General features: G+C 46.0%; 1 protein-coding gene across 3 annotated transcripts in view; it reads right to left on the reverse strand.

The window, feature by feature from the left end:
• The window catches only part of KLHL24 (kelch like family member 24), an 82,557-nt gene that overhangs the window by 31,017 nt on the left and 28,394 nt on the right, over nt 1-23,146 (reverse strand). For all 3 annotated transcript variants that reach the window (XM_063915699.1, XM_063915698.1, XM_063915700.1), the window contains one exon: nt 3,117-4,082. In XM_063915699.1, the coding sequence (XP_063771769.1) occupies nt 3,117-4,033 (917 nt within the window). In that variant the 5' untranslated portion in view covers nt 4,034-4,082. The remainder of the gene's footprint in view (nt 1-3,116; nt 4,083-23,146) is intronic.

The raw sequence follows: 23,146 nt of genomic DNA on the forward strand, positions 1-23,146 counted from the left end.
AAAATCAGTGTATTACAATAATTTATAATACATACCACCATTTAATGTATTGTGCAAGAGGTAAAACACACAGCGGCGGGATGTAATGCCGCCCGAGTCCGGCGGCTGTGTGGGATGCCGGCCGAACTCTGATTTTATTTAAAGGGGAAATCACAAGACAAAACCATGCCTTGTAAGTGATTGCCCCTTTAAAAAAAAGTCAGAGTTTCTCATACTAGGAAATGTGCTTTTTGAATTTATAGAACTCAGGAGTATATTCATGAAGCAGTGAAAAGTGTGGAGAAGTGAGCCGGTGAAGAAATTGTCCATGGCAACCAATCAGCTGCTGCTTATAATTTTATAGAATGCACTTTATAAATGTTACCTCAACACTGATTGGTTGCCATGTGCGTAGGCGGATCCGGGGGGGGGGGAGGACTCGGGCCCATGCCCCCCCCCTGTCGTTTCTGACTTCTTCTTTTTTTACAAAAAGGAGAACAGCAGCAGCACTACAGCTATTTCCGTCAGTCAGATTTGATAAAAGAGCTGGCAGGCACTAGGACCCGCCGCTGCTCTAACAGTAAGTCCATGTGGTAACCAATGGGTATGCTGGATCCTCAGCTCCAGTCTCCCCCTGCTCACACTGCAACCCACCTCCCCCACTGCCAGCCAGCCTGAGTCCAGCCCAGGTGCAGGGTTCAAATGCCAGCATCGAGTAAGACTGTTACTTATGACTATGCAGAAGGCTTCATTAGCCCTCACTGCACTGCAGTATCCTAGCACTTCCTCCCCCACTTCCTTTACTATCATGCTAGGTGCAGTCAAACTCGGCTCAGCTTTGAGAAGACGGCCCGTGTGATTGTGACAGGGCTGTCCTGCAGAAGTCTTATGCTGCTTGTTAGAGATCCAGCTGGCTGCTTCTGCTAATCAAAGATGGGCAGTTCATGTCCTGCAGTCTGAGTCTCACTGCAGTGCCCAAAACAAGGTATGCTGCACCTGCCACCACCAACTAAAAACTATAATAATTATATTGATCTGGGGTGCCTTCCAGGCTCCCATAACTAATGGAACAGGTGACCAACATTTCAAGGCTCAATCAGCCTTCTCATCAGGGTGAAACATTGGCAATAAACCAGGATGCGCTCCTACAGCCAATCATTACCTGATGGCGTATTCTGTGAGGCCACACCCCCTGTGATACCACTCCTCTCATATGGGAACACGCGTGCCTTAGGTGCATGTAAATATAACTATTACCATTCCCCTATCATGGTGCCCCCGCCCCCCCCCCCCCCCCCCCCTTCATTTTCTTCTGGATCCGCCCCTGGCCATGTGTAACTTCTCCTCTGGCTCACTTCTCCAATGGTTCTTGAATAGAACCCTTATTTTGTTCAAAGTGTTATAATGTATGGTGATGGTTATAGTGTAAATCTAATAAATACTGTAGTGAGGGTGTATGAGGATATAACGGGTGTGGGGGAGACATAGAATGTGACTGAGGGAAATAGAGGCATATAAACATTTAAATCCTCCTAATAACATAGAATGAATGAACTCATGATAGACCTATAGTGGTTCAGGGCTCTAAGAACGTTAATTCATTTGTGTTATTACTTACAGATATATTTGTATCATACGTGCCAACTTTTGTTGTCTCCTGTCTGGGAGAAGTAAGCAAGTGTGATTTCCATACACATATTGCTTTTATACATTTCTGTGATGTTCACCTACATGCTACCCACCATGTATAACACCACCTTCCAGCACAGTGCACACACTACCACCTTCTGCTGTATCTATAAGTTGTATACAGGATGTATATCATTGACAGAAAAAATGATGACACTCAGAAGGGGGTCAGCATGATGCCATATTCGGTATGCTGACATAGTTCTACTGATGTAAAGCATTGCAACAGAGTTGGCTTTAGAACATTATGCTTCACCATCATGTTTACAGTGGTAAAGACAAGATGGTTACAATGCTTTACATCACATTAGTAACATGTCGGAATGTTGGGTTTTACATCACGCTTCCCCATATGATTGACAACCTGTCCATTTTACATGACCATCCCCTGCATTTTGTAGTCTCTGAATTGAGCCAGGAGCCACAAGAATTAGAGTGGACACATGCAATTTTGTAATATCACCCATGAAGGGAAAGTTTTTATGGCACATCAGAAGGACTACACTGTTGGACAAGCAATTGTTATTGAATTGAGGGTATGGGAGGGAAATGGGCGGGTAAGGTATTCAAGGGCATGCTATTGTAGAAACCTGGTCAGTTCTACAGCTGACGGTGACGTATCCAAACTGCAAATAGAATCAAACCAGAAAAGAGGCTTCTCATTGTATGAAGGTTTATGTACACATACTACTCCACAAGTAAGACTATTGCAATCCCTTCATCAGGTACAGTATCACACATTTTCTTTGAAACAGTGACTGATCTTTTTTTTTGCTTGTGGAATACAATTGTCTCTCTACTTTGCAGAACATTAATAAGGCTGTTTCCAGATTTTCTAGTAAGACTCATCAGTCACACAAGTTTCCAAATCAGCACGACAGTAGCTTCTGTGATTCATCAACTACACCGTAGGGAAACCACCTTCACTTTAAAAGTTGTATTATTACAGTTCTGCTACACACCAGTAAAAAGCTAAGGACCTTATTCAGTAAGGATTGCAATTTCTGCTAAAAAGCAAATATGCAGTCTGATCGCAAAACCATATGATTTTACCGGAACAGCGAAGATTTTTTCCCATCTGCGCCAGGCAAAGATGTCCACAATTCTTGAGACACAAGAGGTAATTGCTGACATCAGAGGCCCTCCTTAAAAATGCCTGGGCAAGCCTGCCTTTTTTCAGACACATCCAAAAAATGGAAGGTTTCCACCCAGCAACGCAGACTTCTTGTCAGTTAAACAGCATCTACATTGCGATCACGATGTGTACGTGCATGGGTGATGCAAACACTGTGCATGCGCAGTCTTTCGATAATGGGCCAGATTGAGATTCGCAAATTTTGCAATCCTTACTGAATTAGGTCTTAAGTAAGCACATTCCATATTATAGGGTTCCCGTTAGAAGATAAAAAGGTGTGGCAGCATGTATAGGACATTTAAATGTTTCAAACCTCCGTGGCCTGGTCCGTGGTGACATCATCTCGTTTCCAAGTATATGATATCTTCTGGCTTCATGAAGTAGCTGGTAACAGTCTAAGGCGTTCTGTATCAGCTGATCTACCTCTACAGTCTGCACAAAGTAATTAGGGTGGAGCAATGGTAATCGAACGTGTGTCAAGAGTTCCTGTAACATAGGTCTCCTGATATCGACATGGTGGTACACCCATCGCATGACAGCCTCAAACACCATCTCTTCTTTGCTGACAACCAAATCATCACTGCTGATGTAATCAATGACTTCAGCTTTCTCCAGCTCCAGAAACTCTTCATGCTGGACCACAATTTCAAAAGCCTGCTGTGCAAAGGTTTTACACTTGGTAAAGAGTGTCTTGAGGGAGTGAGTGTCGGCAAAGTGCTGGATTCCTAGGCAGTTGCAGGGATCAAGCTGCTCTTCTAAAAATTTGGCGCATGCATCACGCAGCACGCTAATCTGAAACAGGCTGGATGTTTCAAAGAGGTACTGGACATTTTCCGTGGTGATTTTTACTTTTCCTGTGTAGACATACTGCAAAAAGCAATCCATAGCTTCCGCAAAAATCCCATTGATCTCCACTAACATTTCCCTGCTTTCTCTGTGGTCATTGCAGAACATGGCACGGAAGTAGCTGCTGCAGGCTGAGAGAATAGCTCTGTGACAAGGGAATTCTCTGCCCTCCACACAGATTATGACATCGGTAAAGAGGCGGCTCTCCCGGAATTCATTGAAGACCTGCAGGATGCTTTCAGAGTGGGAAGACCCAGAACTAAAGTCAAATACTTCATGACCCATCAACTTTTGGTCCATCTCAAAGACTTTACGCTTTGTGGCTGGAGACTCACGAACTCCACTCTCCTCTCTGTTTAATCGGCGTCCTAATATGAGCACCATTTTTCAGTTGTGCGGATACACAACAGATTTGGAAAATTTAAGCCACTACCTGTAAAATAACAAAACGGACAGTCAGAAAGCATGAACTGTTTATATCAGAAAATTATTCTTACATAGGCATTAAGAAATTGTTAGGTGACCAATTTTGTGCAAAGTACTAACGTAAATAGAGCTGTCTGTCCAGATTATACATTTTTAAGCAAAAAGATTTTAATTTATTGTGCACAGAATATCATAACGCCAGCTAGTTACAGATAGTCTTCAGTTCATACTTTCCTACTTTTTAAAATATCCCCTCCACAAAAAAACATAGAGGAGACATCCTAATGGATGGTAGTGGGGGCATGCATTGTGCATTGCACCATCATGGCCCTACCCCTGCCATACATTGCTGTAATCTGGCGTACAAAATTACATAAACCAGTATAAATTGTGTCATCAAACCCCTAGACTGCCGGGGTAAGAGTCCTGCATCCAGGAAGTTGATCTACTCTCCCGGATGTTCAGGAGAGCTCTTAGAAACTCTGGAGTCTCCTGGACATTTTGGGAGAGTAGGCAAGTGCGCATCATATGTTCCAGGTGTAAACATGTGACTTTTGGAGATACCATAAGATTTGCCTTGTGTACATCATATGTAATAAAAAAGGTATAGAAAATAACATATGTTATATAAATACATCGTTATGATTTCTCAATGCTTTGATTTCTGAGGCTTGGCTGGAGAGAAAAGGAATATAAATTAAGTATATCTGAATACTCATGCAATCTGAATAAATAAGTGTAATGTACCAAGTCCTTTTCATTTCCAATAACTGATTTCATATTGGTTTGTTTTTTGTTTCTTTCTTTTTTTTGTGGGGGGGGGGGGGGGGAGGAGTTGCATCAAAATGACCACTGAATATTGTAAATAATATATACTAAACACAAACATACAACACATATCCAGCTTTGCCCACTGGGAAACTGCCCTCATACACTGAAGCACCATCTCCAACGTTCTGCTCCTGTGGGGTGCTTTCATGAAAACACAGCAAGATTGCAGTGTATGGGAATGTGCCAGGACAGAAAAAGCAACTTTGCATGGGTGTGGTTCATTAGGTCGACATACACTGGGTCGACCACTGAATGTCGACATGCATTAGGTCGACATGGTCATTAGGTTGACATGTACAAGGTCGACATAAAAAAAGGTTGGCATAAGGTTTTTGACTGTTTTTGGTGTCGTTTTCTTCGTAAAGTGACGGGGAACCTCAATTAGTGCACCTTGTTCCCTCGCATGCTTCGGGCATGGTGCCTCGCTCCGCTACCGCTGTGCTCGGCACAGGTTACCGTTCCCAATTGTAGTCCACGTGGATTGTTAAGTATGAAAAATGTGAAAAAAGGAAAAAAATTGTGAAAAACTCATGTCGACCTTTTTGCATGTCGACCTAGTAGATGTCATCCTAATGACCATGTCGACCTAATGCATGTCAACCTTCAGTGGTCAATGTATGTCGAACTAATGCTTGTCGACCTAACGACCGCCTCTCCTTTGCATAAATGTCATGTTTCTATCACTTTTGGAACACACCCTTATTTCCAACTTACTCAGATTTTCTCCTAAAATACTTCTTATTCAAGCCTCATAATATCATAATATTTTATATAAGCCCTAGAGAAAGGGCACATCAGGACAAGACCTGTGACTGTGATGAGTGAAATAGAGGAAGCTCTCTCAGGCAGCAGAAGATTAAATGAGCTATTAAAAATATTAATTTTCTAATGAAAAAAAAAATGACTGATCTTAATTTAACTGGTCTTAAGAGTAGTGGTCACTTTTGGACAACCTAATTCAGAAAAAAAACTTCCCCTTAACCTTAACTGAATGAAACAATCATCTCTGGACAGTTTGTCACTGCTCAAAAGGGCTCTAGTGTACAAAGAAAGAGAACGAGGGACTGAACTATATAAAGACATTCTAAGAATCTAGACATGGTTTGGGCAGAATGGGTGTGGCTTAACTTTTCACTATTTTCCACTCGCAATTTATTTTGCCACGTACGTTAATGTGACATCATAGCAATCTACAGAACCGCTGGGGTTTATTTTATGACCTGGAACAATGGACAAAGGTGACATGTAACATAAATACCAATCACCTGTCCGCTGTCAATAGTTAGACAATATGCTGACTACTAAATGCAGTTTGGTTGCCATGGGTTACAGCATAACTTTGCCCTTTACAACATAATATTAAATACGCACCACTGAATTTATTTGTTTACAGTGAGGACAATTGTAGTTCCGAGGTGAAATGTTCCAAAACATGCCGTGACAGGACAGACTAATGTTTAGCCTCTGGGGAACTCTGCAGTGTATTGTCAATGCTAAAAATATGCTGATATTGTTTTAAGGCGTCACGCTTCCACAAGAGCAGGGAAAAACTCTCAACTCAGAACTTTTTTGGCTTTAAGCCTACGTCTGTCAGAGTCAGGCTGCAATAAAGACCAATTCTGCCATGGAAGAGTCAAACATCGATTACACAGCAAAGATTTAGCAAAACTTTTTTTTCTTGATGCCTAAAGGGGCCTACGCACGGTGCAATTCTTGCTATAAACGATTTTAGGTTAATGATTTCCATTGTAGCTCCCAGAGTCCAGAACCAACGATATTGACTATACACACTGAATGATTTTGGCTATGAAAGATTTTGGCTATACAGTGGGCTGGAATGTCAGGGGGGTGGTTGGGACTTCTGGAGGGGATAATCATTATCGTTGGCTTATATTGTTAGTACCGTACACACACAAACGATATGCACTAAGGCAAAATAGACTGTACATGCACAGTCTATTTTTTTCCAGCGATGACGATGGGGGTCATTCCGACCCATTCGCATGCTGCTGTTTGTAGCATCGGTGCGAACGGGCTGGGCCTGCGCAGTGGGCGAAACGCGCACGGCTGCCCAGCGACGGTCGTCGCCAGACAACAACCAGTAGAACGAAGACAGAAGATTGACAGGAGGATGGCGTTCCGGGGGGGGGGGGGGGCAACTCACCGTTTTCTGGGAGTGGTGAGTCCAACGCAGGCATGTCCAGGCGTTTGGAGGGCGGATGTCTGACGTCAATTCCGGGACCTGCACCGCTGGATCGATCGCACAGGGTGAGCAACTCTTACCCTAGTCTACTCCTGCACAAAACTTTTTTTGCATAGCAGGGCTGCACAAGCGTTTCGCAGACTTGCTATGCAAAAATCCAATCCCCCATAGGCGGCGTCTAGTTGATCGCATCGGCAGCAAAAAGTTGCTACGTGCAATCAACTCGGAATGACCCCCGATATGCGGGAGCGAGCATCATTGGTTCTTTACACACGGTATGATATGCACTAGTTTTTCTAACAATATAGAATATATAGTTCATATCGTTAGCTAGAATCGTACCGTGTGTATGCGGCTTAAATCATACTTGCCTACTCTCCCACAAGTTGCAGAAGACTCCTAACGAAGTGGGCAGGATGTGGCGTTTATACCTGGGATTCTATCTTGGTATAAAGGGGGCAGGGCTAAATGGCACAAATACACATCATTTAGCCCCACCCCATGGATGGGGGAGGGTTTAGTCATTAGACAGCCCCCCTCCCCCCAAAATTACCTGCAGTGTCTTCTACCATAAAAGTAGGTAAGTATGGTCTAAATGCATCATCATCGATTTAAAACATTGATAGTAGATGGATTCTTCTTATTGAAGGGCTGGTCTGCGGTTATTCCCTGTGTATTACTGAACTTTAATCTACACTCCATTTCTCATAACAACACCTACTGTATATGTTCGTCCTGAGGCTTGCCACCTAGCAACTGCAGGTGGGTATACGCAAGACTCCCAGTGGTCCGCTGCCAGCTGGGGAAGTGAATCATTTTTCTGTTGAAGTAGCAGCAAAGCCATGCTTGTGCATGATTGTGCACGGCAGTCACGTGATAATCCTGGTCCCTAACAAAGATAAAGAGTACACATGCTGAGCAAACTGGATGAAGGCAAATACAGTAAGAGGTATCCAAATGATGCAGCAATGCACATGTATTGACAAAGAGGACACATTTGCCAATACATATATAACATTAGGAGAATAAACTGGGAAGTTGTCATAAACTAATGATGGTACTGTATGAACCAGGAGTCCTGAAAGTACAAGACCTGTGAATTTAAGAAGAAAATTATAATGGAAATCCATTTTACATCATGGCTGACTCGGATGGACGGATATGAATTAGCTGTTATCTGACCGGGTTCTGCATCTTCCTTTGGAATTTTGGATGGTCTAAAGGAGAGGCAAGAACATAGAAGTACTGCAACCAAAGTCCCATAGCAAAAAAGCCCCAACAGCAATAGCCATTGCTATGTGGCAATCCTATTCGCTAGAACACATAAAGTTTGCGTATCTGAGATTTCAGCAAACTGCAGTTTGTTCCACGTAAGGCTTGCCACCTAGCAACAGAAGGAGGGCAGGCTACCACAGACCGTGTGGATGTGCAGAGGAACTTGATTTTATCTAAATAAGAAGACCTCATTAAACATAGGTTCTGGTCGACAACCAATCCTATTCCCTAGAACAAATAAAGTTTGCAGATCATAGATTCCTGCAAACTACAGTTTATTCTTCAATCTTCCATTGCAGCCATATAGTTGTGTAAATCTACTTAGCGGTGTAGACACAAGAACAAGACTCTACCTCCAGGAATGTACATAAGGATCTCGTCCTTACTGCTTGACTATAAATCTGGACTGTTTATCAAACTGATCAAATTGCGGTAAAGCATGAAACCTTCAGCTATGGAACTGGAGTCCATTCCCATAAAATACAAAAGACACCCATCTGACTAGGTAAGCCCTAGTCAGGCGTTTTTCCGTATGTAGAGATTGTTTATTTCAGTGTTTCCTAAAGTTGCCATAATGGAGCACACATAGTTAAATCGGATCCGGTATGAAATACCGGCAGTCAGGGGACCGACGTCGGAATCCCAAAGGCGAGTGAAGCGAGTCTCTTCGGGTCTGGGGGCAAGCTTTGCTCGCCACACTATTATATTCCCTCTCGGGTGGTTGCATGGACCACCACCTGAGTGGAAATACAGGGCTTCGGTCAGTATTCGGACCACCGGCATTTCCCCAGCTATCGGGATTCCGGTGTCAGTATCCTGAACGCCGGGATCCCGACAGCCGGTAAATTACCTGCATGTCAGTTAAATGAACATAACTGAGTTAAGTCAACTGTGCTGGATTAATATTGGGGAAGACAGGACTACAGCCCCAGGCCTCCACTTTGAAATAGGATCACAAACAGCAACATTCTGTATCAGCTATAGAAAATACATGTCTTGATAAGAGTCCTATTACGAAGATGAAAAAGTATAAACATGCTTCTTTAAAGGCGATACATGGGCACTATTTTGCTGAAAAGGGGGAATCATTTCTCATTAAACTAAGAGGAACTATTTGTTTAGCAGCTTGTTTACAGACGACACAAATTGTGCAGCACAAAATTCCACTGCATTTACGGTAGATGCTAGAACCAAGTGGGCTAAGGACCTCTGATGTCAGAGGGAGGAGCGAGGCCGGCGGGATAGTACTTTCACTGTCCATGTCAACAACTACTCCCTTTAGAGCGCGAAGTGTGGCGATCGAAGCAAGCCCGCAAGGGTACATTCCGGCACCATGTTCTGGCCTTGCTCCTATTCGTGGTGACATCAAAGGTCCTTTACCCAACTTGGTTTTAGTTATAACCCTATTTACTGTGGATTGCAGCCTGTAACCACAGCGTAAACACTATATAACCTATCTGGGACTTGCACATACTTAGTAACATTGGAACAAGCTTTCCATAAGTATGTAGGCTGACCATATTATCCCTTTAACCTGGGACACTCATGAATTACACAGGTTCTGTGGCTGCTTAAAACCAGGTGAAATGCAGGCTTGTAGTCAGCCAGCCACAGAACCTGTGTAATTCATGTGTCCCAGGTTAAAGGGTTAATATGGTCAGCCTAGATAAGACCCTTAGGAACGTGTCTGATTTGCTCTTAAACTTAACTCTGCTAATAGCATGTGGTTTGCAATAAACAGTGCTTGGGTGTTCTAATGATGCTGCATACTTTGATGCTCTTTGTATTGTATATTGGGGGTAATTCCAAGTTGATCGCAGCAGGATTTTTGTTAGCAATTGGGCAAAACCATGTGCACTGCAGGGGAGGCAGATATAACATGTGCAGAGAGAGTTAGATTTGGGTGGGGTGTGTTCAATCTGCAATCTAATTTGCAGTGTAAAAAAAAAGCAGCCATTATTTACCCTGCACAGAAACAAAATAACCCACCCAAATCTAACTCTTTCTGCACGTTATATCTGCCTCTCCTGCAGTGCACATGGGGGGTAATTCCAAGTTGATCGCAGCAGGAAATTTTTTAGCAGTTGGGCAAAACCATGTGCACTGCAGGGGAGGCAGATATAACATGTGCAGAGAGAGATAGATTTGGGTGTGGTGAGTTCAATCTGCAATCTAAATTGCAGTGTAAAAATAAAGCAGCCAGTATTTACCCTGCACAGAAACAAAATAACCCACCCAAATCTAGCTTTCTCTGCAAATGTTATATCTGCCCCCCCTGCAGTGCACATGGTTTTGCCCAACTGCTAAAAAAATTCCTGCTGCGATCAACTTGGAATTACCCCCATTGTTTTGCCCAATTGCTAAAAAAATCCTGCTGCGATCAACTTGGAATTACCCCCCATTGGCCATTAGGATGCAGTCTGTTGTATGACGGTCACTAATATGCAATCTGCATCGTATCTACTAAACGAGACCAATTTATCATGTAGTAGAATACTGTCTTTGTCTTGCAATTCCTCTTACATGGTGGAAATGTAGCGGAGTAATCTGAGTACGTTGGAGCTGAAAGTAAATAATTTTAAATACATTTTGTTTCCTTGGTCGGGTATAAGGAGATGTTAACAAATAGGCCAAGCAGTAATAACAGCCATTACATGAATATGAGTGTGCGTGGAATACATGGTATATAAGTGGGGGAGTAAGAAAACAGTTGGATACATTTTGTTTCCTAAACTGTCTTGCTCTCAGATATATATATATATATATATATATATATATATATATATATATAGAAAGGTGAAACCAGCGCCTTCTAGTGCAGTATATTAGGATCCTTCAAATGAAAACATCCACCAGTTCAATAACACCCTTAGAAAAACGCAAGTAAAATCATGAGTGGAGTTAACCACTTCATTAAATCGCACGCTCTCAAAATGGGAATTCCCCAACTGGATAGATTTCTCCCTTCAGCTCCAGAACCTCATGGTACTTCTAATGCTCAATGATCACCAATGAAAAGAAAGAAGGTAGCCGAAATAGTGTAATAAAGTAATGGCATCTCAAGCCTGGACTTCATCAGGAGTATACTACCCCACTGCATGCTCTCTCTACTTATAGCTACACTAATGAGATAATTAGGGGGAGTGTTTTCCCGCCTTTCAGTTCATTTTGACATCACTTCCGGGTTCATTTTGACATCACTTCTGGGTTCATTTTGACATCACTTCTGAACCCGGAAGTAGCAACCAGACAAAACCCACTCAAATACGAGGGGAACATGCAAACTCTACACACATAGTTCACCAGTCAAAAATTGAACGGGTGACCTCAGGCCTGTGAAGCAGTAATGCTAACCACTATGCCCCTATTTTCTCTCCATACAACTGTTGTGCTTCTACTTTACACCTTACCTCCTCCATTCCACCTTCTCTCCACCTCATCCTCTACAATCTTATCCTATGTCTACAGAATTTGCTCTTAGCACATTCACAAAGAGCACAGTTCAACCATTCATCTACATGTGACACCTTTATTTTCTTCTGCCTGATGTTTTCCTACACAGAAATGTGGAGGTGGTGGTAATATGACCTCTGTCTATACTTCCAATGGGGGAGGGCTTTTTGGTCAATATAGGCACATTTCCTAGAGGAAAGGTATACATATGCACACATATATTGTATAAATAGAAAATGCAAATATAGGTTGTTACAATTGAAGTCATGAGAAATTTGGGGTGTGATGTTGCCGCGGTGTATCAACGTCGGCAACGACAGCCGATCTTGCACCCTTCGCAGGCTGAAATCAGCCACATTTCGCACAAAACTGCTTGGACTTTTTTGGGGGTGGCGAATTTGGGCCACTATAAAGCGCAAGATCATCACGGCTAATTGGGTTGACCCCACTGAATAGGCTTCTTTTGGGAGGAAACAAATTGTAATTACAGGGGTGGTCTTAGGGGCCGATTCAGAACCTGTCGCAGATGTGCTAAAATTGCTATGAAGTGATTTCTGCACATCTGTGCTTGCGCGTACGCCGGCACGCGCATGTACAAGGGCCTACTCTTCAGAACGCAGATTAGGACCTGGAGGGGGGCAGGAACGGGGGGCATCGGCGCCGCATTTTGTGGTCATTGACGCTCCATTTTAGGGCCGCAGTCCGGACAACGGATGCGTGTACGGACCGTTGGAGAGGTAGGCCGCGGCAGCTGCGAGACGTTACACGCAGCCAATGCGAATCTTAGCATGGCAGGTAGCCATCTGCCTTCGCTGAGCAGGAAGAGGGATAAAGTCTTAACGCCTTGCGAATCGATGCTTTCGCATATTTCCGCTGGGGAGGGGGGGGGGATGTTTCTGGATCTGGCATGCAGGGCAGACTTGCCCAATGCTGAGTGTCCCCGCTCATGTTTAAGTAATTGATCGTAGATGTGCATTTTTTTTGCACATCTATGGTTAGGCCCTTAGTGGGATAGCAGAAGGAAATTTAAATGGATGTTTTAAATTCTACATCATGCAGGTTTCAGAAACAGATAAATTGGATCTTTGCACAATAGGTAGCTGCCTCTTCCATCTGATCTTCCTATGTGCCTTTACAGTTGACTGTAAACAAAAAAAAAATCAAGATCACAGAGGAGGAAATGAACATATTACTGAATTTACTTTTGCAAACTTATCTTTAATAAATAAGTCATCAATCAACAAACACATACTGTATGGCTGATTTATTATGTCTGTTAATTTGTTGCATCTTCCATCTTACCTTAGTTAACCTAAAAGGCTATTTGAGTCTACTCACTTTCTCAACAACTTGCACAAGTACACACCTATACTATGGGTCCTGTGATCTTATCAAGGCTGCATTTATTAATGCTTTTATTAATGGAGTATGTCCTTACAGAAGGTCATTGCTGAGCTCATTATTCAGGCCCCGGGCTGCATCTCAAACTTTCCCATCTGAAATAACAAAGTTATATGTTGGAGAAAAAAAAAGCGAAGACTTAGACATGAAGAGGTTGATTCTGAATCGGATGCAGCAATGCTCATATGTGCTGCAATCACGTCATACTAAATACTAGTATAAGCCCTTTCCTGGTGTATACCCTTGTGTCTGAATGTGCAAGGACTGGGGCGCCTACTCTAGATGCAACCATCATAGGCATCATCAAAACTTGCAACAGCTCCATGCTAGGTGCAAAATCAGAGTATGGTCTTCAATGTAAGCGATAAACCACTTGGGTTTGCAACTAGTTATCTAACATTTCCAGTTGCGCATGCAGGGGTAGGAGGGGGGTTCTGGGTACCTAGAATGTAGTTTTCTGACCAGAGGATAGATAGGAGGGGGAATAGAGCTGTAAGTGACCCAGGGATTCTAGCCTGTATAACCTGTTATCTAATGAAAGATTTGGGTCTAGAGAGAGACACACAGAGTCCTCCTGATCCTGCCCCAGTGTGTAAGTAGTAGAGGCTGCTTCTATTGCATTTTTGCAAGATAAAGTATAGATTTTATTTTTCTGTGTGCATTTTAAGGTTGTTTAAGTTAAGCATTATTAAACTATTAGTTCATATATAATATACACCATTGGTTTAAACGTAATATACACAATCCATACCTCCCAACGTGACCCATTCCAGGAGGGACAAAATGCTCTCTACCTGGACTTCCCTCTTAATGTAATTTATGATTGCAATCACCTCTTTTGAAATACCTTTCTTATCAATTAAATAGTTCAACACATGTGACTCCAATCATATATGAAGAGGGAAGTCCAGGTAGAAAGCATTTTGGCCCTCCTGGAATGGGTCATGTTGAGAGGTATGCACAATCTAATATACACCCCAAGGCTTAATCCGGGCATGCCCGGGGGCACTGAGGGGGGAAGGGGGGAGGTAGTGATTACTAATTACCCGGGTCCAGTGGATGCCCAGGTCCACCTACTTACCTGGCAGCAGCAGCTTTTCTCCTCGGCCCAGTACATACTGCTGGGCTGCAGTATGGCCAGGGATGCGTTTAAAAATAAAATGTTTCCTGTATCTTTCTCTAAGGATGCATGACCATGCCCCCTGTGCAGGGCCGGTGCTAGGGTGTTTGGCGCCCTCCTGCAAACTATACATTTTGAGCCTTTCTACAAACACAGATGTGGCCGATCTCATCCTACCCGCAAGTGACCGCATCGCGTTTATGACTAGCTGTGGCCAGTTCGCGGGAGCGTACACACCATGCAATTGTATGGAATGGTGGGCGACAGGGAAGGGTGGCAGGAGAGAGAGGTGATGGGGAGAGGAGTGGGTGACAGGGAGAGGTGATGGGGAGAGAGGTGGGTGACAGGGAGAGGGTGGCAGGAGAGAGAGGTGATGGGGAGAGAAGTGGGTAACAGGCAGGGCCGGACCTAGCTTATTTTTTTGGTAAGCAAAAATCAATTTTGGTGCCTCTTGATGGCGGCTCGCACCACAAAATGGGTGTGGTCTTACAAGAAGGGGTGTGGCTACACAATTGTACCCCCAGGGGTATAGGGCCGGGGTGACAGGGAGATGGTTATGACTGAGGCAGGGGTGACAGGTAAATAGCGAGTGACTGAGGTAGGGTTGACATGGACATAACTGGTCACCCAGTGCCGGCGCTACCCGCTCAGCAAGGTCTGCAAAGCAGGGAGGCGCTGGTCCAGAGAGGCGCTCTCCCCGTTCTGCAGACTTGCTCATGTGCAGTGTTGTCACACTGACAGGCAGCAGCAGCGCCGGCAGCCGCTCTTCAGTGTGGAGATTTCCTGTGTCAGGGCCCTTCCCTCTCCTCCTTGCTCCTCCCATTGCACGTTGAGCTGGAGACAGACAGCAGCGTCCCTATCCTCCCCTGTTCCCGCCCCCTGACTCTGAAGACACAGACAGCAGTCTTCAGATCCACCCCCTCTCCCCTCCGTGGATTCACCAAAACACAGGAAGTCACGTGGTGCACTTTCCTGTGTGCAGTGCTGGAGGAGCCTGCACAAGAGTACGAGGAGCAGCCACACACCACAGGGCTGCACACAGAGGAGGCTCAGGTACAATTTGCTGCAGACGAGAGGTGGGGAGGGGAAGAAAAACTGTCATATTAATGTGTGCTGGCTGGAGAGGGGGGTTTCATATTAATATGTACTGGGAGGGGGGGGGGGGGTCATATTAATATGTGCTGGCTGAGGAGGGGGGGGCATATTAATGTGTGCTGGCTGGGGAGGGGGGGTCATGTTACTGTGTGCTGGCTGGGGAGGGGGGGTCATGTTACTGTGTGCTGGCTGGGGAGGGGGGGTCATATTAATGTGTGCTGGCTGTGGAGGGGGGGTCATATTAATGTGTGCTGGCTGGGGAGGGGGGGTCATATTAATGTGTGCTGGCTGGGGCTGGGGTCATATTAATGTGTGCTGGCTGGGGAGGGGGGTCATGTTACTGTGTGCTGGCTGGGGAGGGGGGGTCATGTTACTGTGTGCTGGCTGGGGAGGGGGGGTCATATTAATGTGTGCTGGCTGGGGAGGAGGGTGTGTCATATTAATGTGTGCTGGCTGGGGAGGGGGCGGTCATATTAATGTGTGCTGGCTGGGAAGGGGGGGGTCATATTAATGTGTGCTGGCTGGGGAGCGGGGGTCATAGTAATGTGTGCTGGCTGGGGAGGAGGGTGTGTCATATTAATGTGTGCTGGCTGGGGAGGGGGTCATATTAATGTGTGCTGGCTGGGGAGGGGGGTGGTCATGGATATAGCGGATGACTGAGGCAGGGTCGACAGGGAGATAGCGGGTTACAGGGAGATAGCGGGTGACTGAGGCATGGGTGACAGGGAGATAGCGTGTGACTGAGGCAGAGGTGACAGGAAGATAGTGGGTAACTTAGGCAGGGGTGACAGGGAGATATTGACAGGGAGCAGGGGCACACTGACACACACATATTGTGCAGGGACAGCTGGCAGCCATGCAGAGACACATACCTTTTCACCTCTGTCATGGGGCTGCTACAGCTCCCTGCTGTCACCACATGATGCACTGTTCCCTCTCCCTGTTTCCGGGCATCAGGGGAGAGGTGCCGGGAGAGGGCTGCGGTGCAGGGAGAACCGTGTACAGAAAGGGCGGGCGTCTACGGCGTTATAGAGAGTGAGTCACAATGACTCACTGTCTGCAGCAGCGTCCTCTACTGTCTGGCGCTCTATGCGGCTGCATAACCCGCGTATGCGTCGGGACGGCCCTGGTGACAGGGAGAGAGTGACAAGAGAGTATGAGAGTGAGTGGGTGACCAGAGAGAGAGGTGATGGCCAGGGAGAGGCAGCAGGTGATAGGCAATGTTCCAATAGCTTAGTCTTTAATGACTTACCTTCCGCAGTGCTGCCTCTCCTCCGATTCTATTTTTCTTCTACAGCGTCACAGAGAGATCTTCCAGGGACCGACTGGGCACAGGACAGGTACATACTACCCCTGCACCCCCTACCCCCATTGCCCTGATGCCCCCTCCCCATACACTACACTACCGCCGCTACCCTGCACCCCACACACTACATTGCCGCTACCCTCCACCTCTCTCCCTACACAAACTACACTATACTACACTTGCCTTCTCTGGCTGGCTTCTTTCTTCACGCAGGAGTTGGTCCAAAGGTCAGAGGATGCAGCAGCCGGGAACAGATAATAGCAGACCGCCGGAGCAGGTGAGTATTCCCTTTTATATTTTTTTGTGCTTGCACCACTGGGTTTTCAAAGCAGAATAGCCAGAGTGCAGAACATATTTTTAATATATGCCACGTACCCTCCCTCCCCAGTACACCTTGTTTATATGCCACTTTCACCCCTCCTCAGCACACATTAATATGACACTTCCCCCCCTTCCTCAGCACACATTAAAATGTCACCCCCCCTCCCCATAACACAGACATGTCCCCCCTCTCCAGCACACATTAATATGACCCTCCTTCCCAGTCAGCACACATTAATATGACCCAACCTAGCCAGCACACATTAATATGGCCCCCCCTCCCCAGCCAGCACACATTAATATGACCGCCCCCCTCCCCAGCCAGCACACATTAATATGACCCTCCCCAGCCAGCACACATTAATGACACACTTCCCTCCCCAGCCAGCACACATTAATATGACCGCCCCCCTCCCCAGCCAGCACACATTAATATGACCCCCTCCCCAGCCAGCACACATTAATATGACACACCCTCCTCCCCAGCCAGCACACATCACTATGACCCCCGCTCCCCAGCCAGCACACATTAATATGACCGCCCCCTCCCCAGCCAGCACACATTAATATGACCCCCCCCTCCCCAGCCAGCACACAGTAACATGACCCCCCCTCCCCAGCCAGCACACATTAATATGCCCCCCCCTCCTCAGCCAGCACATATTAATATGACCCCCCCCCCCTCCCAGTACATATTAATATGAAACCCCCCTCTCCAGCCAGCACACATTAACATGACAGTTTTTCTTCCCCTCCCCACCTCTCGTCTGCAGCAAATTGTACCTGAGCCTCCTCTGTGTGCAGCCCTGTGGTGTGTGGCTGCTCCTCGTACTCTTGTGCAGGCTCCTCCAGCACTGCACACAGGAAAGTGCACCACGTGACTTCCTGTGTTTTGGTGAATCCACGGAGGGGAGAGGGGGTGGATCTGAAGACTGCTGTCTGTGTCTTCAGAGTCAGGGGGCGGGAACAGGGGAGGATAGGGACGCTGCTGTCTGTCTCCAGCTCGACGTGCAATGGGAGGAGCAAGGAGGAGAGGGAAGGGCCCTGACACAGGAAATCTCCACACTGAAGAGCGGCTGCCGGCGCTGCTGCTGCCTGTCAGTGTGACAACACTGCGCATGAGCAAGTCTGCAGAGCGGGGAGAGCGCCTCTCTGGACCAGCGCCTCCCTGCTTTGCAGACCTTGCTGAGCGGGTAGCGCCGGCACTGCCCCTGTGATTAGGCTACGCCCCCTGGAAAGTACCTGGGCCAAGCCAGGCTCTCTACTGCCCTGGACAGAAAACAAATAGCAGCGCTAGTATACAATTACTAAGGTGAAAAAGAAGGATTGAGTAATAATAAACAATATTTAATACACCATTAAAAACATCCACATGTGTTAAAAATAAAATAAGCATAAATACCAATACTAAAATATAGATATTTGGGGGTCAGGAAATTGCTGCCTTCTCCGTGTGATCTGTTCCTATTTAATGGAGACCGGATAGTAAACAGGTAGTTCTAAAGGCGTGCAGCAAAAAGCACAATCCACAGTGCAAACAGTTAGTTACCACATTCATCCGCTGGAGGTGTAGTCCCTTAGTGAGCTGATATAGGAAAATCACACTTGTGGGTCCTCACTGCATCGCGGTATCCTCATTTGATTAAGAGGATTCGTGGTGAAGCTGTAGATATTATTTGCCAGAATTTCTTTCCTGTTGCAATAAAGTCCAGTCCTGGTCCGGGCACACTGGGCAACAAAGTCCAAAGAGTATTGACCCCAACAACTCCCTTGCTGACGCGTTTCGCTGCAGGTCCTGCAGCTTTTTCAAAGGTTTGCCCGGACCAGGACTGGACTTTATTGCAACAGGAAAGAAATTCTGGCAAATAATATCTACAGCTTCACCACGAATCCTCTTCATCAAATGAGGATACCGCGATGCAGTGAGGACCCACAAGTGTGATTTTCCTATATCAGCTCACTAAGGGACTACACCTCCAGCGGATGAATGTGGTAACTAACTGTTTGCACTGTGGATTGTGCTTTTTGACGCACGCCTTTAGAACTACCTGTTTACTATCCGGTCTCCATTAAATAGGAACGGATTACACGGAGAAGGCAGCAATTTCCTGACCCCCAAATATCTATATTTTAGTATTGGTATTTATGCTTATTTTATTTTTAACACATGTGGATGTTTTTAATGGTGTATTAAGTATTGTTTATTACTACTCAATCCTTCTTTTTCACCTTAGTAATTGTATACTAGCGCTGCTTTTTGTTTTCTGTTTTGTGTTTTTCTGTGGGTGTGACTGCCCCATTTATTTAGTAGCAGCTTTGGAGAAACAGCACAGCAAAGCGCCTGATCTTTTTATCTATTGATAAATTCTTTACTGCCTTGGCCCTGTCTTAACTCCAAGTCACCACAATTCTTTTGGATTTGGGGTCCTTGGCATACTTATGACGGCCCATTCTCCACCCACAATTCTGCTCATGGCTTGTCGGACCTTTTGATTTAACCGCTCACTCTATTCCTCTATTTAAGGGAAAATTCAGTTGGGCGCAAGGCTTTAGCCGCAAAAAAAACCTCGCGCCCAATTTGATTTGTGCAGGTATGCGCGCTCCCGATATGAAGAAGACACCGCTTTGGAAGGTGAGTAATTACTGACTAATTAAGCTAATTGTAAACTTCCAAATGCTTATATCCCTTTTACACCAAGCAAAAAACCTGGGTTATTGATCGATTTACCCGGCAATCCAACCCAGATTTCAACCAGGGTTGAACACAGGAAGGTCCTGGGCCATGCGGCAGTGTAAATCGACGTTCGGTTAGGCGACCCGGGTCACGCTTCTACACTGCTCAAAAAAATAAAGGGAACACTAAAATAACACATTCTAGATCAGAATGAATGAAATATTCTTATTAAATACTTTGTTCTTTACATAGTTGAATGTGCTGACAACAAAATCACACAAAAATTATCAATGGAAATCAAATTTATTAACCCATGGAGGTCTGGATTTGAAGTCGCACTCAAAATTAAAGTGGAAAAACACACTACAGGCTGATCCAACTTTGATGTAATGTCCTTAAAACAAGTCAAAATTAGGCTCAGTAGTGTGTGTGGCCTCCACGTGCCTGTATGACCTCCCTACAATGCCTGGGCCTGCTCCTGATGAGGTGGCGGATGGTCTCCTGAGGGATCTCCTCCCAGACCTGGACTAAAGCATCCGCCAACTCCTGGACAGTCTGTGGATGGAGCGAGACATAATGTCCCAGATGTGCTCAATTGGATTCAGGTCTGGAAAACGGGCGGGTCAGTCCATAGCATCAATGCCTTCGTCTTGCAGGAACTGCTGACACACTCCAGTCACATGAGGTCTAGCACTGTCTTGCATTAGGAGGAACCCAGGGCCAACCGCACCAGCATATGGTCTCACAAGGTGTCTGAGGATCTCATCTCGGTACCTAATGGCAGTCAGGCTATCTCTGGCGAGCACATGGAGGGCTGAGCGGCCCCCCAAAGAAATGCCACCCCACACAATTACTGACCCACTGCCAAACCGGTCATGCTGGAGGATGTTGCAGGCAGCAGAACGTTCTCCTTGGCGTCACCAGACTCTGTCACGTCTGTCACATGTGCTCAGTGAGAACCTGCTTTCATCTGTGAAGAGCACAGGGCGCCAGTGGCAAATTTGCCAATCTTAGTGTTCTCTGGAAAATGCCAAACGTCCTGCACGGTGTTGGGCTGTAAGCACAACCCCCACCTGTGGACATCGGGCCCCAATACACCCTCATGGAGTCTGTTTCTGATCGTTTGAGTAGACACATGCATATTTGTGGCTTGCTGAAGGTCATTTTGCAGGGCTCTGGCAGTGCTCCTCCTGTTCCTCCTTGCACAAAGGTGGAGGTAGCGGTCCTGCTGCTGGGTTGTTGCCCTCCTACGGCCTCCTCCACGTCTCCTGATGTACTGGCCTGTCTCCTGGTAGTGCCTCCATGCTCTGGACACTATGCTGACAGACACAGCAAACCTTCTTGCCACAGCTCGCATTGATGTGCCATCCTGGATGAGCTGCACTACCTGAGCCACTTGTGTGGGTTGTAGACTCCGTCTCATGCTACCACTATAGTGAAAGCACCGCCAGCTTTCAAAAGTGACCAAAACATCAGCCAGAAAGCATAGGAGCTGAGAAGTGGTCTGTGTTCACCACCTGCAGAACAACTCCTTTATTGGGGGTGTCTTGCTAATTGCCTATAATTTCCACCTGTTGTCTATTCTATTTGCACAACAGCATGTGAAATTGATTGTCAATCAGTGTTGCTTCCTAAGTGGACAGTGTGATTGACTTGGAGTTACATTGTGTTAAGTGTTCCCTTTATTTTTTTGAGCAGTGTATATTGTGATTGGTGCCTTTTGTGACCTCATCCTTGTCAGCCCGGGATTTTGGTATAAAAATTTTCTATAAAAGTTTCTATAGAAATCACAGCGTCTTATTTTCTTGCATGCAATTGAATAGAAAAACCCTCATTTACATCATACTTTCCTACCTGACCCTCTCCATGAGGGAGAAAATGCTCTGTTCCTGGTAATGTATGATTGCCATCACCTGTGGTGAAACGCCTTGCTTATCAATTAACTAGCTCACCACAGGTGATGGCAATCATACATTACCAGGAACAGAGCATTTTCTCCCTCATGGAGAGGGTCAGATAGGCAAGTATGATTTACATATGTGTCTTGTTACTCTGCATCGATACATTTATTCTAAACTTCTTGCTTTGATTTGTATTTTATAATAATTTTTATTACTGCAGAGTCTTGTTACCTTACTTTGTGCTGGTAGTATTTTATTATGTCACTGCTACCCATAGTTACCTACTTTGCTGCCTCCTCTTCCGGGAGGAGGCAGCGTTGTAGGTGTATGGGGGGCGTGGCCGGCACAGGATAGGCGGTCCGGGGGCGTGGCCGGCAGCAGGATGGGCGGTCTGGGGGCGTAACATCAGGGTCGCGTCATCGTGACTCCGCCCCCCGCTGTGCTGAGAAACGAGCCGCTGCATAGCAGGGGCGGAGCTACGATGATGCGATTCAGCGCGAATCGCGTCATCGGACCCCCTCGGGCCGCCCCCTTGTTCTCTGCTGCGGGCGGCCGAGGGGGAAAGCGGGAGGCTTGCCCACCTTTCCGGGGGGCCGGGAGGGTCACCCGATTTTCGGGAGCATCCCGGCCATTCCGGGAGGGTAGGCAAGTATGCTGCTACCCATACTTGCCTACCTGACCCTCTCCATGAGGGAGAAAATGCTCTGTTCCTGGCCTTTCCTGGTAATGTATGATTGCCATCACCTGTGGTGAAACACCTTTCTTATCAATTAACTAGCTCACCACAGGTGATGGCAATCATACATTACCAGGAAAGTCCAGGAACAGAGCATTTTCTCCCTCATGGAGAGGGTCAGGTAGGCAAGTATGCTGCTACCACATATCACTTTTGAAACTATGGCCCTCATTCCGAGTTGATCGCTCGCAAGGCGATTTTAGCAGAGTTGCTCACGCTAAGCCACCGCCTACTGGGAGTGAATCTTAGCATCTTAAAATTGCGACCGAAGTAATCGCAATATTGCGATTACACACCTCGTAGCAGTTTCTGAGTAGCTCCAGACTTACTCGGCATCTGCGATCAGTTCAGTGCTTGTCGTTCCTGGTTTGACGTCACAAACACACCCAGCGTTCGCCCAGACACTCCTCCGTTTCTCCGGCCACTCCTGCGTTTTTTCCGGAAACGGTAGCGTTTTTTCCCACACGCCCATAAAACGGCCTGTTTCCGCCCAGTAACACCCATTTCCTGTCAATCACATTACGATCGCCAGAACGATGAAAAAGCCGTGAGTAAAATTACTAAGTGCATAGCAAATTTACTTGGCGCAGTCGCAGTGCGAACATTGCGCATGCGCACTAAGCGGAAAATCGCTGCGATGCGATGAAATTTACCGAGCGAACAACTCGGAATGAGGGCCCATAAATCAAATAATAAGATTTTAAACCTACCGGTAAATCTTTTTCTCGTAGTCCGTAGAGGATGCTGGGACTCCG

The sequence above is a fragment of the Pseudophryne corroboree genome, chromosome 4 (assembly GCF_028390025.1).
Source record: "Pseudophryne corroboree isolate aPseCor3 chromosome 4, aPseCor3.hap2, whole genome shotgun sequence".
Classification (NCBI taxonomy): Eukaryota; Metazoa; Chordata; class Amphibia; order Anura; family Myobatrachidae; genus Pseudophryne; species Pseudophryne corroboree.